Source organism: Podarcis erhardii (genome assembly GCF_964252035.2).
Source record: "Podarcis erhardii genome assembly, chromosome: 2".
Taxonomy (NCBI): domain Eukaryota; kingdom Metazoa; phylum Chordata; class Lepidosauria; order Squamata; family Lacertidae; genus Podarcis; species Podarcis erhardii.
The window spans coordinates 39,017,393-39,040,461 of NC_138498.1; the positions used below are offsets into that span (position 1 = coordinate 39,017,393).

The window sequence follows — 23,069 nt, forward strand, 5'->3', positions numbered from 1 at the left end:
ATGCCACTTCAAAAGGAACCCCTTCGCCCAAGTTCCACAGCGAGGGCCACCAGGCAGGATGCACGCCTCCCGCGCTGCAAGGCAGTCAGCCAGCCAAGCTCAAAACACTCACGCAAACCCGTGATCAATAATAATAATAATAATAGCAACAACAACTATCAAGTAACCCCACGCTGGCACCTCATGGAACCACCCCAACAATTCCCCAACCAACACTCTTGAGATCCCCACAAGGTGAAGAAACCCGTCGCAGGGGCGCCTAACAGCCACCGCAGAGCAAACTTGGCAAGACCCGAACTCGGGGCCAGCGCCTTCTCCCCTCCACTGCCCTACGGGGCAGCCCCGTTGCCATCACCCGAGCCCCCCGCCGCCGCCGCCCTCCCCACACCCCCCCTGGCTGAACTGCAGACCGACCGCCCTCCCCCCTGCCCTGCCCTGCCCTGCCCCTCACCTCGATCAGCTGGACGTAGCTGGCCGGGAACCAGCCGCGGAGCCCTTCGGCGGTCTCCCCTTCCCACCAGCCGCCGTCGGGCCCCGCCTGGAGGACGGTGAGCAGCTCCCCCGCCGCGAAGCGCAGCCCGTGCCGGTGCCTCTCCCCGGAGAAAGGGTACAGGGTCCTGCAGCGCGCGCCCAGCACCGGCAGCGCCCGTTCCTGCCCGGGCGGCGGCATCCCCTCGCCAGCCAGCCAGCCAGCGACTTGCCCAACTAACTCGGCTCTGGCCGCCACAGGTGCTGCTGAGCCGAGCGCCTCTGGCTGCCGGGAGCGAGCCTGCCTGCCTGCCTGCCTGCCCGCTTGCTCGCCTGGCCCCCCTCGCGTCCCTCCCCGTCAGCCCGGCCGGCGGATTGGCCGCCTCGCTTCCCCGCACCGCCCCCTGGGACAGGCGGACCGCCGCCGCGCCCGCCCTCTCACACGCGCACGCACACCGGAGTCCCAGCCAAGGCTGCACGCCCTCTCTGCACGCGCGGAGAGGGGGACGGGACGGGACGGGACGGGGCAGCGGCGCCTCCGCCTCTTCTTCGCCCCCGTTGTTTCTCCCCGCCGCCCCTGGCAAACACGAGCAGGATTTTTGCGCTTCTTCGCCGCCCACTTGCATTGTATCGGTAGGAATCCGGCGTCGGACTTACCGGTGAAATGGTTGTGATATACACCGAAAAGAGGGGGGAGGAGGGTGTTGAAGCACAAAATGCGTGTGAATTCATCGAACACGTGTGTCATGCGGGCACGCTTTCCGGGTGCGTGGTGAATTGGGCAGACCTAGTTTGGTGCCACTACAGATAGTACAACTACCCACCCCCGCCGCCAAAATTGCATCATTAAATTAAAACATAGTCAGTACATGTAAAATTTAAAGACTCTGTAGCAGTCATTGAACAGCGGGACCCCTGCATAAAATTGTTTTTCTCTGCCAGACAGCAAAAATAAAAAAATATAATTAAAATGAGTAAAGATATTTCCCGTAGTGTGGCTATACTTCCTCTAATGGCTATGAGATGCCAACAAGAACTATTGATGAGAATGTTTATGATTTTTATGGATAATGAATTTTTATAATGTTTTGTGCATGGGTTTTGTTTGAAACTTTGTGTGTTCCCATGGCTATGGAAATAAAGTTAACTCACAATAAAACAGAAATTAACTCCCTAGGCAACTAGGATAACTACAAAAGAACTCCCTAAATAAGCCTTGCTCTGGTGCTAGCAACAGGTAAGTTTCAAGATAGGCACACCTCAGAAGGAACCCCTATGTTGAGAAACCCTGGAGAATTTCATTGCACCCATGGCTCGCGGCACTTCTAGTCTATCACTATTTTCAGATGCGATTCAGTCACATCCCCAAAAAATCCGGTTGTGCAGTTCTCTTGCACAACGAAAACACTTCCCCCCACAAAATCAGACATTTTGCAATAAGGAAAGTGGTCAGAAAATGTACTGAGAAGTACAGGGTGACATTTGCTTGGCATAACATCATCTAACTTTCCAGCGAATAAATCAGAATAAATGCTTGATAAATAGCTGGCACTGTCTAACTTACTCACAAATTTTGTGCCAACAAATCAGGGTGAATCTTCAATAACACATAATCTGGAAGCAACCCTACTTCTGAGCTTCCCATTGGCATCTAGCTGGTTGCTAGAACATGCATCTTGTTCTGCTGCGGGGGGGGGGGTGCAGTTTGACTGTATGATGCCTGAGCCCCTTCAGGCAAGAGCCACAATGTCCCCTAAGCACGATCCTTTGCATAGGAAAGGAAGTGGCTCTGTGCCAGGGGGCAAATGGGTGGGCCTCCTCCCTCACCTGGCTGGTGGTGAGAAAGACTAGTGTGTGAGCTGGGCTAGAAGTAGAAGCAGGCAAAAGCCAGAGAGTGAGAGTCATGTTTGAATTCTGCTGTGACTATGGGAGAAGCAAGGCCTTCTGGGGTGTTGATGGTGTGATCACTTCCATTGTAGGCTCAGATTGCATATATGTGTAAATAAGCCATAATCATAAACACACCACCATCTCTGTTGTCTCTCATTCCAAGGAAACTGAACCCTGGCTAAGTACCTGGAGCCCCTAGTATCTTGCAACGCTTGGGAGAGTGGGGTGGCATGGAACTAATACTGGTTGGGCCTTTGGTCTATTTCAGCAAAGCTCTTCTCAGGCCTCATACACACTATGCCTTTAAAGCCCATTTAAAGCACCTTCTTTCCCTCAAAGAATCCTGGCCACTGTAGTTTACCCCTCACAGAGCTATGATTCCCAGAAGCACTTAACAAACTACCATGCCTAGAATACCTTGGGGGGGATATGCTTCAAGTGTGCTTTACAGGTACAGTGGTACCTCGGGTTAAGTACTTAATTCGTTCCGGAGGTCTGTTCTTAACCTGAAACTGTTCTTAACCTGAAGTACCACTTTAGCTAATGGGGCCTCCTGCTGCTGCCGCGCCGCCGGAGCACAATTTCTGTTCTCATCCTGAAGCAAAGTTCTTAACCTGAGGTACTATTTCTGGATTAGTTAAGTCTGTAACCTGAAGCGTATGTAACCCGAGGTACCACTGTACAGCTGTAAACAGAGTGTACACAACCCTAGTGTGGTTGAAGTAGTTTGAAAATACATTCACTGAATTCTGAGGTATTTGTTTTCAGATCACAGACTGTATGCTCAGGCATGTGCTTGTCTTTACCCTAATGCAAAATATGTATAAGCTATTATTATTATTATTATTATTATTATTAGGTAAGAAGATCCAGCAAATAAACTGGTCCCAAGCTGTTAAGGGCTTTATTTACTGTAACAGGAAATAACTTGGCCCAGGAGCAAATCAGCAACCAGTGCTGAACAGAGGGATAATCACTGGCGGAGGAAAAGGGGGGCGGGGTAAGCACCCCACCCCCAGCAGCGTGATCCTGGTGGGGTTCCATCCTGGCTGCCCCCCGCGCTGGGCACCACGCCCCCCAGAACGTGCACCAGCCCCGCCCCCGCCTGCTCTCCACCCCCGGTACCGGAGCATGAAGCTCCGCCACTGGGGATAATATGCTGGTCTCACTCCTGTCAGCAGCTGTGCTTCAGCATTCTGCACTAACTGCAGTTTCAAGGAGTGCCCTGCACAGAGTGCAATGCAGTAGTCCAACCTCAAAAGTCACCAGTGCCAGAACTACTGTGGTCAAGCTCTCCCAGTCCAGAAACAGCCACAGCTGTCATACCAGGTGCAGCTGGTAAAAGGTGTTCGGCTTGTTCGTAGCCCACACTGCTACGTGGTAGGCTCAATCAATGTTCAAAACTCCCATTATTCTAGGCGCATTTTGCGACAGGGAATTTCATTAGCACAAGCAGTTTCTCAGCTCTGGGTGCAGTACTGCACCTAAGATTTCAGATTAAAACTGCAGAGTATAAGGAAAGGAGGACCTTGTTCTGCCTCCCCGTTTCCAGCTACTCTCTGAAGACTGGAGAAGAGCCCTTCTTAAGAATATTAGAGGTTGGGCAGGGGAAGGACTAGACCATGTGAAAAATGAACATAGTATTTTAGCTGCAGTTCATTCATTTTCAGCTTTGTATTCTTGTTATATTAAAAAAAGGGTGCCTAGACGTTCCGTTGTTGTACCCATAACCTAGGCGTTAGGTGCCATTTAGTTCCTAGCTTTCCTATCTAACACTGGGCTCAATTATGTGCACTCACCAATGTTCAGCCAGCTTCAGAGTGACTTGCACCACTTGTTCTCCAGATTTTGCCTGGCTTGCTTCACTATATCACCTCTGCAAATCTACTACTTCAGCTCTGTATGTAAATGTAGAAACTTCAAGCCTCATCCAAACCATTATAACATCCTTCTAGGATAATTGAAGGCATCACTTAGCAAATTTAAATAAACCTAACATGCTTCAAAAGGAAAGAAGAAGTTTCAATGTTAAGAGAAGTTTTCAAATGACAGAACCCTGGGAGAAAGTTTGGAATTGCCAGAACACACTGAATTTGAGTGCTATTTGAACACTGTTTGAAGTGAATATTTTGTTCCAGCCTTTGTCCTTGATATGTCCAAGACAGATCAGACAGATGTGAAAATCAGTGGCTTATCACAAATCTTTCTTATCTATTTAAATTCCCCTCAGACCAATGCTTCCTTTTCCCAAAATTCCTCACTGTTGGAAGTTAACCTTGCCGCTGCTACTTCAAGGCTAAGGTTAAACTGCCAAAAATAAGCAACCCTTAGAATTCTGGTGGTATTCATCCAATTGTGTTCTATGGAAATATGACTGTAATTGATAATTTAGAAGTAAGAGTCAGCATATGGTTTATGATGTGCTACTTCTCAGGTTATGGTAAGCAAAGTCAATATTAATTAATCTGATGAAGCGCTTTCTTTTTTAACCACCTTAAAATTGCAACAGCTGTCCTTGCTTTAGAAACAGCTGTCCTTACGAGAAAATTCCACCCAATTTTACCTCAAAATCTGTAAAATTATAGATGTTTCCTTTGTGGGGGGTCAAACTTTAAGGGTGCCAACACAAAAGCCCTGGGCTTGCATGCAATTAGGCACTCTGAAGAAATGAACTGCAAATTTCAGCAACCTCCATCAAAAGGGGGAAAGGTTATAGCTGCTCCCCCTGCTTTAAATCCCGATAGTGGACAAGCAGACTTGGACAAAACCTGAGCCAAACTGGACAGCCTATGAAGCTCCTTGTAAAGCCAGATCAGGATTTTCCAAAGTGCCAGATGAGAGTGAGAACTGAATTATGTGGATGGTGCACACCTCTAGTTTCTTCCGATAAACAAAAGCAAAGGCGGGAGAGTTCATGATCTTTCTAACTTAGATCTTATTTCATGCCAAAAAAAATTGATTTTAAAAAAATATGCCGAGCTTGTAAACATTTTAAAAATTAGCCTGCTAATGCCAATGTAGATAAAACCCATCCTTATTATACCCATTTGCAAAGGGTAAGGCTATGACTGAGAGAGAATCACAGCTGTCTCTGGGTGGACTCAAACCCCCAACCTTCTGGTTAGCAGCCAGATGCACTGACCCACTGCTCCACAAAATTGCCTCCAGTTAAGTAGCTGACTGTTGTTATATATATACACATTTTGCAGGGGTGGGAGGAGGACTAGTTAGAGTAGTCTGGTACAATCAGGAAGTGTGGTCCAGTGTTGTTTTCCTGACATGTTGGGTGATTATTGTTGTTGTTGTTTAAGGGAAATGTGCTGGGGAGAAACTATAAGGTTGATTGCAACAGCATTGTAATTAATTAAGGGCTGGAGGGGAAGAAGGGAGACAGGAAAATAATTGTGGGTTCCAGCAGTGGGTGGAAAGGCATTCTGTGGATTCCAGGTTTACCCACCAAGAAATAAGTAGGATGGACCTGGAATTCAAGTTTCTCAGAGGTCAGGTTCAGCCCAGCCCTGCTACTGCTTAGTCACCAGATCTATCAGAAACAGTAGACCTGTTCTTGAATGTCACTTACCTGTGCCCCCAATTATATTTTATTAAGCTTCAACATTTTTAACACTGTCAAAACACAATTTCGTCTTTTCTCTTATTTTTGTCCACTTCCCATCCCCCTTTCCATGAAGTATTGTATCTATCCTTCTGCTGCACCCAGTCTTCTATCTATCAAATCATAACCACAATATTATAATTAATTACTTCTGTTGCTCATAGCTCAAATCCTACTCATGAGCTCATCATACTATAATATTTCTTTAAATAGTCCGAAAAAGGCATCCATTATTCCATAACACACTTATCATTAGATTCTCTTAATTTTGCTGTTCAGTTTGATAGTTCTGCATAGTCCATTATCTTACATATCCATTCTTCTTTGGTTGGAATTTTTTCTTCCTTCCATTTCTGCACATATAGAATCCTAGCTGCTGTTATTACATACATAGACAACTTTAACATTGGGGGGGGGGGATTTCTGGCCCTGTAAATCCCTAAAAGAAACACTGTAGCCTTTTTTGATATACTAATTTTAAACATTTTTTTAATCTCATCATGTATCGTTTCCCAAAATTCCCTCACTTTCTTGCAAGTCCATCCAGCAATTATTAGGAAGCTTCTTATTCATTTTCGATAATTTGTTAGGTGTTAAGTACCATCTATACATCATTTTCATTTATTTTTCTTTTTGAGCATAGCATGATGCCACTTACAGTGGTACCTCAGGTTAAGAACTTAATTTGTTCTGGAGGTCTGTTCTTAACCCCAAACCATTCTTAACCTGAGGCATGCTTTTGCTAATGGGGCCTCCCGCTGCCGCTGTGCCACCGCTACACAATTTCCGTTCTAATCCTGGGGCAAAGTTTCCGTTCTAATCCTGGGGCAAAGTTCGCAATCCAGAACAGCTACTTCTGGGTTAGCGGACTTCATAACCCGAAGCATTTGTAACCCGAAGCGTTTGTAACCCGAGGTACCACTGTATTTATTAATTCCTCCCCCACAAATTCCTAGAGATGCCCATGCCAGGGACTTAATGGGTTCCTGGCAATGAAGAGGTAGGATTCTGGACAGGGTGAATACAAAACATGTTTGATGTCCAACCTGGTGGAAGTTGGCCAACTAGGGGAACCAAACTATTGCTAACCGTTTTGCTAGAGCAACACATCAGAGAACATGCCATTTTGCCAATGTTGCAGTAATGATATGAAACTACTGAAGGCAGATTTGCCAAAGCAAATATTTGGGATCCAGCTGTAAGAGAGATAGCTGAGACCAATCAGGAAATGTCTGATGAATTAATGTGACTTTGTTCTAAACAAAATTTCCCGTGTAGGCAGATATTACTTTCATATGTGTTTTTTAAAAAATGCCACTTGAGATTTGTCCAGAAAGGGAGGGATGTGTCTATCTTGACTGAATTTTGTACATTCCCTAGTCAATATTCATAATATGCGGTCAGTATACATAGTCTCAAAGAAATATGCTTTTTCCTGTTCAGAGTTGTCCAATTTGTGTTTAAAAAGGTAAAGGTAAAGGACCCCTGACAGTTAAGTCCAGAGCAGTACCTATTTATCTACTTTCCCTTTGACGTGCTTTCAGACTGCTGGGTTGGCAGGAGCTGGGACTGAACAACAGGAGCTCGGTCCCTCGTGGGGATTCGAACCGCCGACCTTCCGATCGGCAAGCCGAAGACTCAATGGTTTACACCACAGCACCACCCGCGTCCCAATTTGTGTTTAATAGGATGTAATCAATAAATTTATAATATCTACCTTTGCCTTTCACCCAGCTGGCATGAATTGCAGACTACAACATGGCAGTGGCTCTGCTCTTCCATTAAGCCCTGCCTTACCTTATAGCCAGAGTTTGGATTGCAGTTACACAGACTGTATGCCTAGTCTCTGAAGTGTTGTCATAGAATATGAATTCATCCCCAAGTCAGTATAACAACATTTCTTCTTATAAATGTTTTATTTATTGAGCTTTTAGGATACAGAAGGAATAGGACAAGGCAAAGTTCATTAAATGTAAGGAAAATACAAATCCCCAGAGTCAAATTATAATTAAACATCAAAATTAAATTATACAGTATTATATTATTACATACCAGGTAAGTATGTTAGCTGGTGTTCCAACAATAGTGCTAAAGTACTCATATAACTTTTGCTTAGTTTCCATTTTGTTGGTTTACAGGTGGGAGAGATACAAAGATGAAAAGAATTTAGATCAATCAAATCCATTCTTAAACCGGTAGAAGAAACTGTCCATGCATCTCAGTGTTTGTATACGTGACAGAATCATACCACAGAGAAATGTAGCAGTTTTGTCTTGTCTTCTTGACACTCTTAACTTTACAGATCAAGTTTTCCAGTAGGGTTGTTTCCCAAACTATCTGGTACCAGGATTCTGCAGTGGCACCGGATAAATCCAGTGTTTGAGGCATGATATTTCTTGCAGCATGCAAAAAATAGTTCACAAGGTCATTGCTGCACAGTTCTTCATTTCTGCCTAAGGATAAAGGAGCCAGCTGTGGGGAAGAGTATGATCTACCGTCTTGTGATTTTGTTTACAGTATTTCTAATGCCATGGAACCCCAAAAGGATTGCACTCTGGGGCGCTCCCAGGAGATTTTGCATAATGAATATACAAATTTTTGACTGAATGTACAAAACTCAGTTGAGATATGCACATTTTGCAAGGTCTGCTGGAGATTATGTATATTGACCAGGAAATGTGCACAATTCCCCTTCTTTGGCACATTATATGCACATTCTTCATGAGATCTGGTGAATGTACACTATGGTTGGCTGTTACGCACATTAACCACTCAATTTGCATTACCCCTACTATGTATGTGTTCTTTGCTTTTATAAATTGTTTGATATTTGCTTGATGTAACTTGCCTTATGCTCCTTTATGGGGGGAGGGCAATTAATAGAATTTTAAGAAATAAAACAATGTTAGAAATGTAATCTATTAAAGCCTTGACTCCTTTGAAGGATCAATATTCTTATCATTTTAATTAATAAATGCTATTTTAACTAGTAAGATAACATTAATATTAATATCAGTACTGGTATTATTAATAAAATATTTTAAATAAAATATTTAGGTATTCACCTGGAGGTGATATATAGCCATCATAAGTAGTAGTTACTGATAGCCTTATAGACACCATGAATTTGTCTAATCCTGTTTTAAAGACATCTAGGCTGCATACATGCCATACATTTAAAGCACACTTCCCCACCACCACCACAAAGAAGGCTAAGATTGTAGGTTAGCCCTCAAATAGTCACAATTCCCAGCACGATCACTTGCTGATTATTGTCAAGCAGAACAACTATTAATAAATTACAGCAAATCTAAAATTATGGTGTTTTCAAAAAAAAGAAGGAAACACAAATGGAGAATTAATGGTCAACCTATTGACCAGGTAGCAACTTTCAAATACCTGGGAATAACTTTTCAGGAAAGGGTCTCGTGGCACCAACAGATGATAAACGCCATTGCCAACGCAGGAAGGGCCAACAAAGCCCTTACAAGATTCTTTCATGGGAAAGGGGGAAAATACGTTCCAGCGGCCTCCCAGGTTTTTGCTGCAAAAATACTCCCACAACTCACCTATGGATCCCAGGTTTGCAGTTTTAAAAATTTTGCGCCTATGGAGGCATTTCAAGCAAAATTCTATCGGTGTTTATTGGGGATCCCTCCCTGTGTATCTAATATAGCTGTCCGCTTAGAAGTTGGACAACTACCCGTTAACGCGCGTTTGTGGATTCTAAAGATACACTACTGGTTAAAACTTATTTTTTTCCCGGCCGGTTTGGCGCCCTTAACACTTTTAGACACCTTTCATTCTACCTGGAAAGCTTCCCTGTTTGAAAAGATAAGAAGCTTGGGATTCTCCCCGCAGATCTTGATAGCGGCAGGATATGAGAGAGCCAGAAGTCAAGTGCTCCAGCGCATTAGGGACATAGAGCTGCAATGTCATATGGGCAAAATGGATAAACACGCCACAATTAGAGACTTTGGGAGAGGGTTCTCACCCGCAAACTATCTGGCTGATTTACAAATACCTAAGTACAGACATTCCTTTACCCTGGCCAGATTAAACGTTCTGCCCTCTGCCCTGCTGTTAGGCAGATATGAGGGCAAACCATATGAGTCACGTGTTTGCCCATGTGGCTCATCGGAAGTGGAAACAAGTTTGCATGTATTGCTGCACTGTAGCTATTACGAGGATCTACGCCTGACCTTTATTGCCCCAGTTCTACAAAAGCTTAAAAATGAATCAGAACTTCAATGTATGAGAGCCTTGGTAGAAGATAAGGTTCCTGTAATTACGATCAATGTTGCTAAATTCTGTGCAGCCGCTATCAGGCGCAGAAAACAAGAGCTTTCCAATGTCAACATGCAGGCGAAGGCAAATACTTAATCTTATTCATGCTGTCCAATCTTAAATTGTTGTTATGGCCTAATCTGTATTGAAATTGTCCTTTGTTTTTTCTGGTGTTATGTTTCGCTGACTAGCTGTACGAACCAATCTGGTCTGTGACCGTTTAATAAAATTTGATTTGAATTCCCAGCACCTTGAGCACACTACAGTTCCCATGTTGTTTTTTCAGGAGGTGTGTTTTAAAATCTGCTTTAAATGTATTCTGTGTATGCAGCCTAATTTGGTATCCATCACAACATTCTCTGATAGCAAATGCCATACTTTTACTATGTGCTGTGTGATGATGCACTTAACTGAACCCAGATGTCCCAGGTTCAATTAATCTTTGTGCATATTTGTGGGAGAAAGCATATTCCACAACGGAGAAACTGATTATACTGGACAAATTTAGTGAAGAGCAGCCTTAGCAGAATATGCACCAAGTGAGGAACTGCAATGGCACCTCGCTTGAGTTTGTCTTCAGCACCACCTGGTGGGGTGGGAATGTGGTGAGCGAAACTCAAAACTGGATCACGCTGTTGAAATCAGTGAATCAAACAAAAAGGAAAAGGAAAACCTGTGTTCTGATCAGACGTATTCCAGAGAAACAAGGACGTATTTGCATAAATCACTCACAGAATTCACAAGATGTGATTTCCTTGTTAGCAAGGAAAAGGAGTTTCCAGTTACCGGGTGAATGCTAGATTTATTTGGCCAGAATGGAAGTTGTGCTTGCAGGATTGTTTACCATCTTCTTTCTTAAAGACATCTCAGAAGCCAAGTAGACAAATGTTTCCATAAAACAGAATGAGCAGAACTCTGGGGATGAGACAGATGGAACAAAAGGCATGATGTGGCATTGCTCCCCAAGGCATCCCAGTGGTGGACTTGGATACTATGGCGCCCTGTGTGATGCCAAAATTCCCCCTCCCGCTCCAGCCCTTGTGCTACCTTCCCAAAGGCAGGTAAGGAAGGAGGTGTCCTGCTTTGGGAAGGAGGTGTGACGACTCTGGCAGGCTTCTAGAGCCCTCCCACCTCTTTCCTAAAGCCCAGCGTCTTGCTTACCAGGCTTTGAGATGGCACCCCCCTTGGCTCAGTGCCCCAGTGCGTGGACAGCATTGGCATAGCCCTAAATCCACCCATGTTAGTGTGGCTGGTGAAAAGTTGCAGAGAGCCTTGTTGGTGCTATTGCTAAGTGTACCTCAAGCTATGGTAGGAAAGGAGCCCACCCAGAATAGCTGAACAAGTAAACAGATAATGAACATTTTGAATCAGCCAAACTGCTTTTACACACATATTCAAGCCTCTTCTTGATGTGTGTCTGTAGTCAAGAAAAGTCAAGTAATGTGTCAAGAATTTTACATACTGTTGGGAGCTCCAATGGAAGGAGAAGGACTCAAATAATGTGGGGGTGGGGGTGTTGGTGCATTCCCATATGTGAGACACTACAGATACCACAGGGAACATTGCATACCTGAATTTAATAGTGTGGTGTCTTTTCCATCTGTACAAAACTGATCGTGGCTGATAGGTAGCTTTCTGTGGCTGAGATGTATAGATGTGTGCCTGGGTCTACATGACATAGCTGTCTCAGTATTTGCCCCTCAATGGTGTCTCTGTTCTGCAGCCATCTGTGCATAAAGCTGCTATTCTCCAAGAATGACTCATGAGAGAAAGTCTCTTACAATTAAATGTAAAATGCCATGTTTGTAGAGTGGTAAAGATGAGGTCCTAATCTCTTAAACCCCCAGGAATTCAGAATTAACATCCCCATGACAACTTTAATCCTTAGAAATTTGCAGAGGAGTACATATATTTGGAAGGGTGGTGGGAGAGAATCCTGTCCAGCAGATCTGCTTCTATATAATAGCCTCGCACCTGAACTCAGCATTAGTGCCCACAAAGTCTGCCAAACTCACTTTCAGATTCTTGATAGGAGATGACACTGCTTGCAGTTTTCTTTCACTTTTCTCCTTCTCCAAGCAATCCCTAATTTTAAACTACCAGATCAGTTTTCTAATTCTTTGCTCAGCAGAGGCTGTTGTAGTTTTGTTTGCTGCATCTAGTTGCTTTTTCATTATGACCAGGAAGATGTCCTCATGCAGGTGGACATATATTCACAGCATATTTGTACTACAAATGAAAACCATTTCCAAATCCTTTTAGCTGTCAATTGGGGAATTAGGAATCTCTAAAAACAATTCTCAGTACCATCTATAAACACTACAATTCTTAGTGTAGCGGAGGGAAGACACATCATATGAACAGATCAGACAGTTTACATTCATTCCATAAATATAGATGGAACAAGCAAAATGTCATCTCATTTAAGGTTGTTTTTTGGAACAACTGGATTATTTGATGAGAACTTTGGTTGTAGTTTCCATCTTACATCTATCTCCTCCTCAGTTCCCAGCCCTCTTCTCGCTTTGCCTAGTTCTTTTAAATCTCAGATTAGAATGATACAATTGCCTTGTTTTACTGTATGTATCTCATCAGGGATAATAACTCTTTGCTTAATTGCATAATAGTGCAAGTCAATGAAAATGCTTTACTACAGTTGTGTAATCATCTGTATCTGCGCTCTCTGTGTGTGTTTGTGTGTTTGAGAGAGAGAGAGAGAGAGAGAGAGAGAGAGAGAGTTCTAATTCCTAGTATTGGAAACAATTGGGGCTAGATTTTGCAAAAGCCCACAAACATTTCTTTTTGAACTAGATGTAAATGGAAAAGAACAATGCTGTCAGAATAGCAGCAACTGGACAAGAGAAAGTTGGGTGCATTTTACTATAAAGTCACAGCTGGTTGGAGAAGTGTCAGTCAGCACCTGAAGTGATCACTGAGCCTTGTTAGTGCTGACATGTCTGGAAATAAAGCCTTCTGCCTGCTCTTTGAGTAGAAAAGTCAGCATTTCCACCCACACCCCAGCGCTAGAGAGGGAAGGGCTGGAGATTCTGATTATGTGTCTCATGGTGCTTCAAATGTGGCCAGATTTAATGTGCTGCCATCTAAAATGTTTAGGAGAAGATATGGTGGTGTTTCTCTCTCCTCAAGGTTAACAAGCAAGAGATGAAATCTATGGAACATGTTGTTCTGTTTTACCATTTTTATGCTGGAATTCATCAGGAAATGATTGGTCATTTACCAGACAAACCATGATGGAGGTTAGCTCAATTCTATGTTAAATGTTTACTGGGAGATAAAATCCCATGGTGGTTACATTTCTGTCAATGGCAGTAAGGTTTTCCTGTTGTTATTCTGTCTCTCACAGCTACAATAAACCTACTATTAAAATTATGGACTGGTCATTTCTTCATCAGTGGGCAAACGGGCAAATTTAGCAGGGGATCAAATACTATTCCCCCTCACTGTATGTGTGAAAGAGTGAGAGAGGAAACGAGTGCTGTGTGCCTGCACATGCTGTATATGTGGTGAATGTACATGTCTGATGAGTGTTTAGTGTGTGTGGACTTGCACATACACTGACGATGTCCACTGCTGTCATGTGGCCAGCGGTGGGGTGGCTGACTGTCATTGCGACCAATATTAGCCACCTGTTCTAGGGTTTCGAAGGCAAATATGCCTCTTTTCTTACTTCCAAAGTGAGGGGAGAAGTGGAAAAGTACTACCAGTGCTAGGGGAGGTGTTTATGGCCCTAATTGCAGCCACGATGAGGAAACCAAGTTTAGCAGGATGAGAATAAGCTGCAACAATTCTAGGGCTCATCTACTCTGCCATGGTTTAAAGTCGGCTCCTTTCGAACAAACAGGTTAACGTTAACCACAGTTTGTTGGTTTGGGCAGTGCAAACTGTGGTGAAGTGAAACGAAAGGGGAAGCTTCTAAACTTCTCACAGCTCCACTGGAGAACAAGGCGAGGGTAGGGTGACGCGAGCCTAAGGTCCACTGCATCTTTTTCTTTTTCCCCCTTTTTCTTTTTCAAATATTTTATTAGTTGAATATAAGAACAACATGCAATCAAATACAGTTTTCCACATCTTTTTCTTAACAGGCAAACCTATGTCTAGCATAACATCCCAATATGGCCATTTCCTGTCCCCAAATATTTATTTACAGTATGCCATGAAATTTTATTTGCTCGTGTTCTACATTTATTAGACATTTCACTCTGAAAATACTGGCCACTGTTCAAGGCAAGGCATGAGAGAAGCTTGAGCTCTGTTTTGAACCAAAATAAGTCCTGGAGCCTTTGTGACTCAGAGAGCCAATTAGATGACATTCCTCCATGGGATTTGGGTGGCTTTCACCCAGCGATTAGCTCTTCTTGCTTCCGCATGTTTAGAGATCAGATCTGTGGACACGCCGCTGGTTGTAAAGTAGACCCCTGTTAGTCATTTCAGTGAGCATGCATAGTCCGTTTCAAGCCCTTAAGCCTAATTATGGAGAGGGCTTTTCAGCCTATGGTGTTGGGAGAAAGTTTCCATTTGGCACTAGCTCCTGCCTAGGCACATGCATGATTTATACCTCAAGGAGAAAAGTGCTGTTCTGGTGTGAACATCCAAATAAATCATCTTCTGGAATTCTGGGGATTTGTGTCACTCTCCCCAGCAGTCAGTATTTGTTTATATATTCATGGCAGGGAATATTCTTCATTCTGAGTCATTATCAATTTATTTAGTCATGACAATGCTGCATTGTTATGTTTGGTCTGTTGCTGTTTGCTTTTTTTAGCTGCTTGAAGAATTATAACGTATCTGGAGGACAAGTCTCTTCACACATTATGTTTTTCTAACGTGGGTGTACATAAGAGCAGGAAAAAGGGCAGCAGAGTGTAAAAATTATGCGCTTACCAATTTTACTAAATGTTACATGTACTGACAGCAGGATCCCAATGCAAAATGCAGTCAACTACATATGGCCCTTAATTCGAGTGCAAATGTTACCTCTCAGGATTTATCTGCAAAATAACACATATGGTCTACTTGTGTAAATATTTTAATGTCAGAGGAGCTGCTCACAGTAGATTGAAGTGGATATTTTAAAAAAAGAAATTCTGCTTTTGGAATTCACCTTGCTCATGGAAGCAAGCATTTAAATCTTTAGTGAGCTGCATCTTCAATGGTAGCAGCAATTATTTGTGCAGATAACAAGCCCCTTCTGCCAAATAATGTCTTTATTAACTCCACTGTTCTTAAACAGGGATACTCTCTCTTCTTCCCATTCAGATGCAACTTTGGATAATGTGGAGATGAAAATATTCCTTGTCTCCCTGAGGCACATGCCTTAGGGTTAGGACTCAAATACCTGAAGTGTTTCCTCATATGTACCTGTCAGTACAGTAATATTTTCATTGTATGCCCTTCTCTGGTTGCCCCCACCTCTGGCAACTACAGAGTTGGCATTTTCAGCAAGGGTGCTTAGAGAAATGGAACCGATCCAGACCCTGTATTCATCAACTGAGACCCTTTTCTTCAAGAGCCTCCTCCACAAGAGGTCCAGAGGGTGGCAACACAAGAAAGGGCCTTTTCTGTGGTGGCTCTCCATTTGTGGAATGCTCTCCCTAGAGAGGCTCGCCTGGTAGCCTTCATTGAATATATTTAGGCACCATAGAGAGGCTCGCCTGGTAGCCTTCATTGAATATATTTAGGCACCAGGCGAAAATGTTTTGCTATAGCCTTTGGCCGATTAACATTCTATGGCTTTAAAATGTATTCGTGGGATAGGGGTTAAAAAGTCTTATACACCAGGTATCTGTCCCCCGCTGCTGCGGCGGCGGCGGCGGCTCCGCGCCGCGCCAGGAGACAGCCGCCCGGTGCGGAACCCGCCCACTGCTGCTTCAGAAGCAGCAGCAGGAGCGGTGGGCTCCACTCCGCGCTGGGCAGCTCTCTCCCAGCGCGGAGCTGCCCAGCGTATTAGACAACTGGGCTTATAATAGGAACCCCCAAATTGCAGCTGCCAATTGGGGGGGGGGTCTAATACGCCCAGTCGCCCAATACGCTGGAATCTATGGTATGTATTTAATGTTCTCATTTTGTATTTTTATGTTGTGAACCAGCCTGTAATCTTCAGATGAAAGGCAGTATCAAATATAATAATAGTAATAATAACACTCTAACCCACAGAAGTTGTCTTGCTGTATTTTCTCAGTCTTTCAAAATACAGGGCACTTCCAGACTGCCACTATTTGGGGGGTGGGATTCAATCACACACCAGCAAATTCAAGCCGCAAAATTATAGTTGACTGGGATTTCTTGTGCAACAAACGTAGTTCATGAAAAATTGGGCTTTCAGCAATAAGAAAAGTGATGGGGAAATGCACTAGGAAGTGTGGGATAACATTTGCTTTGATGCAGCATTCCCCCCTGCAAACAAATTCGAGTGAATGCTCAATAAACAGGTCTTATGGATGTGCCCAGACAGATTTGCTTCAACCGGCTTTCTAACACTGTTTTTATTCTAGTACTTGCACTGTTTGTTTGGTTGGTTAGTGTTGCTTTTGTATTACCAGACATTGCGGGGGGCGGTAATGTTGAATCAGTTTGAATACATTTGTAATTGCTGCCCTAGAATTAGTTTATAATGAAGGTGTGGGATATAAATTAAATTAAATAAATAAGCTTCACAATTTCTCACAGGCGCCTCTGATTTTTGATGAAACATTAAAAGGTCACAACTGAAATATGCTGCTCAAAATGTATTTTTATTCAGGTTCAATGATTTACATGTACATTCACCGTGAAGAATTCCACATTGTGTGGAATCTTTTCCAGAGTAGTTCGTCTCATTCTTCCGATTTCTGTACAAAAATAAATTCAAATGTAGAAGATAATGAGGTAACGGAACAGCTTATATGTGAACAGTGTAGGTAGCAAGAGTATGGCAAGGGACTAACAGGCAGGGATTCTCCCTCTTGCATTATTTTTCTGGTGTGGAAGAATTGCTCTGTCTTATTCTCCTCTCCCTCTGCCCCCCACAAACTGTGGTGGGACTGCTGCCACCACAGCAACTGGAATTATCTGCTTTTATTTCCTTGGCTCAGAAGTATAATATGAGGGAGAAGCAGCAAGGTAAAGGAGAAAAATCAAAAGAAGAGGGGAAAGAAGATCCTTGCCAGGCTGTAGCCCAGGCTTCCAGATTTCACTCTAGTATGGACACAATTCCTCTTTTTTTTAAGAGCCATGAAACAGAGAGAAGATGCTGCCGTGAAATTATGTAGCACATGTTTGTAAGGAAATCGGAGAACATGATCTAAGTCATTGCTTTTGGCTTTACAAATCTGTTAGTACTTAACACTCCAATATTTATTGAAGATATTTGTACCATATGTATGTGTCTTATCTCTCACCATTTCAAATTTATTGGAGGATAGCTCATGACTGCGCTTGATAATATTTCTCTACACTTAAACGGATGGATAGGTTGCAAAGCTTACTATCAAGTCAAGGGAGGAGAATTCAAATATTCAAATGTAACATGTTTACATTGGTGTTCTTGTTCATGGAGCTAAGTAGTGGAAAGGTGGAAAATTACATTGGGCATCTTGTTACATTTGTTGTTGTTGTATTACTGGTACCCCACCCATCTGACTGGGTTGCCCCAGCCACATTAGGTGTGTAATGCAGTCCTACACATGTCTACTCAGAAATATTCAGTGTACTGGAAGAAGCAAAGATCACCAGTGTTGAAGCAATGATTCTTCAACTTCGTTTGACTGGTCATGTTGTGCGGATGCCTGATGATCGTCTTCCAAAGCAACTACTCTATTCTGAACTTAAAAATGGAAAGCGTAATGCTGGTGGTCAACAAAAGAGGTTTAAAGACTGTCTCAAGGCAAATCTAAAAAAAAAAAAGTAATATAAACACTGAGAACTGGGAAACACTGGCCTGCGAGCTCTCCAGTTGGAGAACAGCCTTTACAAAAGGTGTCATGGGCTTTGAAGACACTCAAACTCAGAATGCAAGAGAGAAATGTGCTAAGAGGAAGGCACGCTTGCAAATCCACACTGTGATCATCTCCCACCCGGAAACCAATGTCCCCACTGTGGAAGGACGTGTGGATCCAGAATTGGCCTCCACAGTCACTTACAGACTCATTGTTAAAACCGTGTTTATGGAAGACAATCTTACTCGGCTATGAGTGATTGCCAAAGACTCAGAAATAAGCCTCACTGAGTTCAATGATACTTACTCTGATGTAAGTATGCATAAGAGTGCAGCCTTAGAGTGACAATTTCTTTTTAATGTGAATATGAAACTTACATTGACCGGAATACTAATTTGCATTGCAAATGCTCTCCTGTTCATTTCTCCACTAACAAATACCAAGTGTTCAATAGCAAGTGGAAGGCTCAAAGGCAATTTAAACTTCATGGAGGAAAATATATTGTTTCACATTGGGGCTACTTCTTAGAAGAGCTAGGTAGGAATTTGAACCCAAGCAGATTAACAGTACCAACTGAAAGACAGAAGGTGTTATCCTTGTGCAGAGAAAAGTTTCCTTCTACGCCAGTACATCACCCCACCCCACCAAGACACTTACCTTTCCCCCAATGTCACGGCTCTTGGCCCGCAGCTTATTGACCTGGGATTCAGCAATGTCTGCTCGCTCTTCAGCTTCTTCCAGCTCATGCTGAGCCTTCCTGAACCTGGCAAAGTTCGTGTTGGCTTGCTCCTCCTTGCACAACAGAAACGTGACATGAAATCAACAACACAAGCAGAGCCAAAGGTATCGTATATAAGGGACAGTGAAGGTGTCCCACAACAATGTTGATTTCACATCCTGCACCAATCCAGGCTGTTTTCCTCCTCCCTGACATTGTGCAGGGGAAACAAATCATGATTGCATCTGAATGAGGGATTATGGTTTGTTCCGATTCGGACAAACAATGACCTGCATCTAAGGTTTGTTCTTGGCTTACTGGGCGTGGTTTGTTGAAGCAAAACGTAATCTCCGTAACACTAAGACAGGGATCATGGAAAAGCAGCCCAAATTGACCCATTTACTGTTTCAAACAATTAACTATTGTTTAGCATACGAACTAGAATGCTGGAAATTGTGGGAGGTAAGCTATACCTGTGTAAGAACATACAGCAAGAAGAGCTTGCTGGATCAGGCCAGTGGCCCATCTAGTCCAGCATTCTGTTCTCGCAATGGCTAACCAGATGCTTGTGGGAAATTTGCATGCAAGATTTGAGCACAATAGCACTCCTCTCCTGTGGTTTCCAGCTACGGGCTTTCAGAAGCATTGTTGCCTCCAGCTGTGGAGGCAGAGGATAACCATCATGTATTCCACCCTTTCTCTGAAGTGACAGCTGTATTCTGAAAGGATCTATGATGTGTGATCTATGATGTCTAATAGAGACACTGACAGGAAAGGGAAGATTAGAAGCGTGTGAGATGGTTGTCCTCTGCTTGGTTATGCAGGAATGCTTTGGGAAGTGGCTGAGTGCTACAGTAAATGGCATGGGAGTGAATCTGTGTCATCATGAGAGACATGGGTTCTGCTTGCTGTTCTGTGATTGAGAATTGATACGACTTCTGTGGGTGGAACACTGTCAAGGAGACAAGTAAGATATAATTGGGGTTTGGGGAGGAGTTATCACCCCACCCCTTTAACAGGTGGAAGTAGGAATGGGAAGTAGGAATGGGAGGTTCTATGTGGTTCCAGGATGTAGGGGTTATGGGGCAGGATCTTCCTAACTATATAGTGTGGGGTTAGGGGTGAAGAGGTGTCATGATTTTTGTTAGTGCAATCCTGAAAGGGGTTACAAGACAAAGATAAACAGTTCTGGGTGTTTTTCAAGCTGTGTGTTTCTTTCGACAGTGTATTTTAATTTTGTTATTTGTATCATCGTTTATCTGTTTATTGTAACCTATCATTCCTCGCACAGGAACGCAGGGTGAGTAACGATGGTCAGAATAGGTTTAAGCATGAAGGGAGCCATTTGAGATTTGTGCACTTACAGCCTCTTCAGCTTGTCTCTTGTACGCTTTCACCTTCAGCTGCAACTTGTCCACTAGGTCTTGAAGCCTGAAAACATTCTTCTTATCCTCTTCGGCCTGCATGGAATGTAAATGGAATGCTAACACTATAAGGCTCTGAGAGCGTGCCTTCAGAGGATATCAGAGTTTGGTTATCCTCTGGAAGTTGACAGGCAGAACAGGTACATAAGAACCCTGCTGATCTAGTCCAGCATCCTGTTCTCACAGTGGCCAACCAGATGCCTATGGGAGGACCAGAAGCAGGATCAGAGTTAAATAGCACTCTCCTCACAAGTGACTCCCAGCCAGGGGCGAACAAAGGGGTCGTGACACCCAGGGCAGGGCATTGCTACCTGCGCATGTGCAGCGTCGCTACGTACAACACATGCGCCGTACGTAGCGATGCTGCACATGCGCTGTACACAGCGGTTTGCCAGCGGTGCCACTCCAGCGCCATACAGACGGTGCTGGGATCCTCTGCTCACGGCTACAGCCATGAACAGAGGATCCTCTACATGCAGCTGTAGTGGCACGGAGGGACCCCACGCCATCTGTACAGCGCTCGAGCGGCACCGGTGGCAAACCGCTATGTACAGCGCATGTGCGGTGCGTTACGTACAGTGCATGTGTGCGACACCGCACATGCGCTGTACATAGCGGTTTGCCAAAGGCACCAGGATCCTCTGCTCGCGGCTGCAGCCGCAAACAGAGGATCCTCCACGTGTGGCTGCGGTGGCCCAATGGCTGCTCACGCTGCCACAGTGGGGCGAGCCCCCGCAGGGTGTCTTCTTGTCACCCCCCAAGACATGGCACCCAGGGTGCACTGCACCCCCGTTGCGACGCCACTGCTCCCAGCAACTAGTATTCAGAGACATACTGCCTCCAACTGTGAAGACACTTTCTGCACACACCACTCAGTTGAGTGTTAGATGTATTTTAACCTCGTTGCAATGCTTTCTTTGAAACTCAATAAAAAAAATATTGAGGAAAAAGAATTAAGTCCTGGGTTGCCTCTCATCTGGTTCCATGGTAAATATGTTGTGCTGACCTGCTTCTGTCTTTCTCAGATAAAGAGAATGATAGTAATGGAGGAGAATCCCAGGAGTTCAATAAATGGAATAAGACACCGTTACCTGATAAGTGATTTCTTTGACTCTCCGCTCATATTTTCGCACTCCTTTGATTGCCTCAACTCCTCTCTTCTGTTCGGCATCAAGCTCATTTTCTAACTCGTGTACCTACAACAGAATATTCTGATAAAGAGATCAAGCTTTACGGGGAAGGGTCAATACATCTTTGAAAACTTAAATGGGCATTATCATGTTGAAAAGGTACCTCCAAAATCAGTGGGGGCAGGCTTCACCTAACCAGCCCCACCAGTGGAAGCTCTGTGCATGAACCTCTGCTTGTAATCAGTCACTATGACAAGCCCAAGCAACCCTGAAAAATGAGCTCTGGCAGCGTACCCTGGCCTCCAGTTTTTGGAGTTGCTTCTTGCCACCTCTCAGGGCCAGCTGCTCTGCTTCATCCAGACGGTGCTGCAGATCCTTCACTGTCTGCTCCAGGTTCTTCTTCATCCTCTCCAGGTGGGCACTGGTGTCTTGCTCCTTCTTCAGCTCCTCTGCCATCATGGCTGCCTAATTAGATAGATGGTAACATCAGTAAGTGCACACTTCTCTGCACAGCTCCCAACATTATTTTTAGTGTTGTAGATTCTGTACTCACTGCTCACCAGGGTGTGTTTACATAGTTCATTTGGTTTGTCTTTCTATGGCTGGTTGGTTAGTTAGATTGGGGTCCAGACTTTAGAGCATCCTCTCTGGATTGGAATATATGAGGTTGCTTCCAGATGTCCTGCTTAATAAGCACTGTCTGATTTATTTGTGGAGAGGTTATTTAATTAACATTTATCCAGATTTGTTTGTGGGGAGATCAAATGACATTGTGTCAAGCAAACATTATCCCACACTTTGCGCATCAGTTACAGAGGGAAAAGTCAGATCTTTTAGGGAAATGGGTTTGTTTCACAAGAGCGCTATGTCAGCTTCAATTGCACAGCCTTAATTTGCCAAGATGTGATTGAATTCCATCCGAAAATAGTTACAGTCTGGAAGCGCCTTGAGTGATTTTTTAAAATTATCATTTTATTTTGGTTAAGTGCACTGAATTTCTGCTGTAATGCTTGATTTCGACACTAGGTGTTGCTACAGTGACATTCGTATAAAAAGGTAAAGGTACCCGTGCGCGTACGGGCCAGTCGTGTCTGACTCTGGGGTTGGTGCGCCCATTTCGCTTAAGAGGTGGGGAGCCAGCGCTGTCCGCAGACACTTCTGGGTCACGTGGCCAGTGTGACAAGCTGCATCTGGTGAGCCAGCGCAGCACACGAAATGCCGTTTACCTTCCCGCTAGTAAGCGGTCCCTATTTATCTACTTGCACTTTGGCGTGCTTTCGAACTGCTAGGTTGGCAGGCGCTGGGACCGAGCAACGGGAGCGCACCCCGCCGCGGGGATTCGAACCGCCGACCTGACGATCGGCAAGTCCTAGGCCCTGAGGTTTTACCCACAGCGCCACCGTATATACTGTACTGCTGACCACACTACATAAATGGAATAAAACAAAAACCTGTTCTTTAGAAACAGCTGGTACTTTAGTCAAACTCTAAAGAAGAGAGAAAGAAACCTCTCCAATTTTAAAGGATTTCTACCACACAAACAAGCATCTATTAATTTCTTCTACTATGCAAGAAAGCCAGTACTGTATATGGGGAAAACCAGAA

The 23,069-nt window shown here is 44.0% G+C and overlaps 2 protein-coding genes and 1 long non-coding RNA gene across 3 annotated transcripts in view; 1 reads left to right on the forward strand and 2 right to left on the reverse strand.

Moving 5' to 3' along the window:
- GAS7 (growth arrest specific 7) overlaps positions 1-768 on the reverse strand; it is a 136,242-nt gene extending 135,474 nt beyond the window's left edge. Inside the window, exon 1 of the mRNA XM_081850813.1 lies at positions 452-768. Within this exon, the coding sequence (XP_081706939.1) occupies positions 452-670 (219 nt within the window). The 5' untranslated portion in view covers positions 671-768. The remainder of the gene's footprint in view (positions 1-451) is intronic.
- A 169-nt stretch (positions 769-937) lies between these two features.
- LOC309335753 overlaps positions 938-23,069 on the forward strand; it is a 48,459-nt gene continuing 26,327 nt past the window's right edge. Inside the window, exon 1 of the long non-coding RNA XR_014153710.1 lies at positions 938-1,101. This is a non-coding gene — a long non-coding RNA (uncharacterized lncRNA). The remainder of the gene's footprint in view (positions 1,102-23,069) is intronic.
- The window catches only part of LOC309335560 (myosin-4-like), a 37,081-nt gene continuing 31,001 nt past the window's right edge, over positions 16,990-23,069 (reverse strand). Inside the window, exons 36-40 of the mRNA XM_081850649.1 lie at positions 21,759-21,929; positions 21,426-21,530; positions 20,275-20,370; positions 18,850-18,984; positions 16,990-17,106 (exon numbers count right to left, since the gene is read on the reverse strand). Of these exons, the coding sequence (XP_081706775.1) occupies positions 17,092-17,106; positions 18,850-18,984; positions 20,275-20,370; positions 21,426-21,530; positions 21,759-21,929 (522 nt within the window). The 3' untranslated portion in view covers positions 16,990-17,091. The remainder of the gene's footprint in view (positions 17,107-18,849; positions 18,985-20,274; positions 20,371-21,425; positions 21,531-21,758; positions 21,930-23,069) is intronic.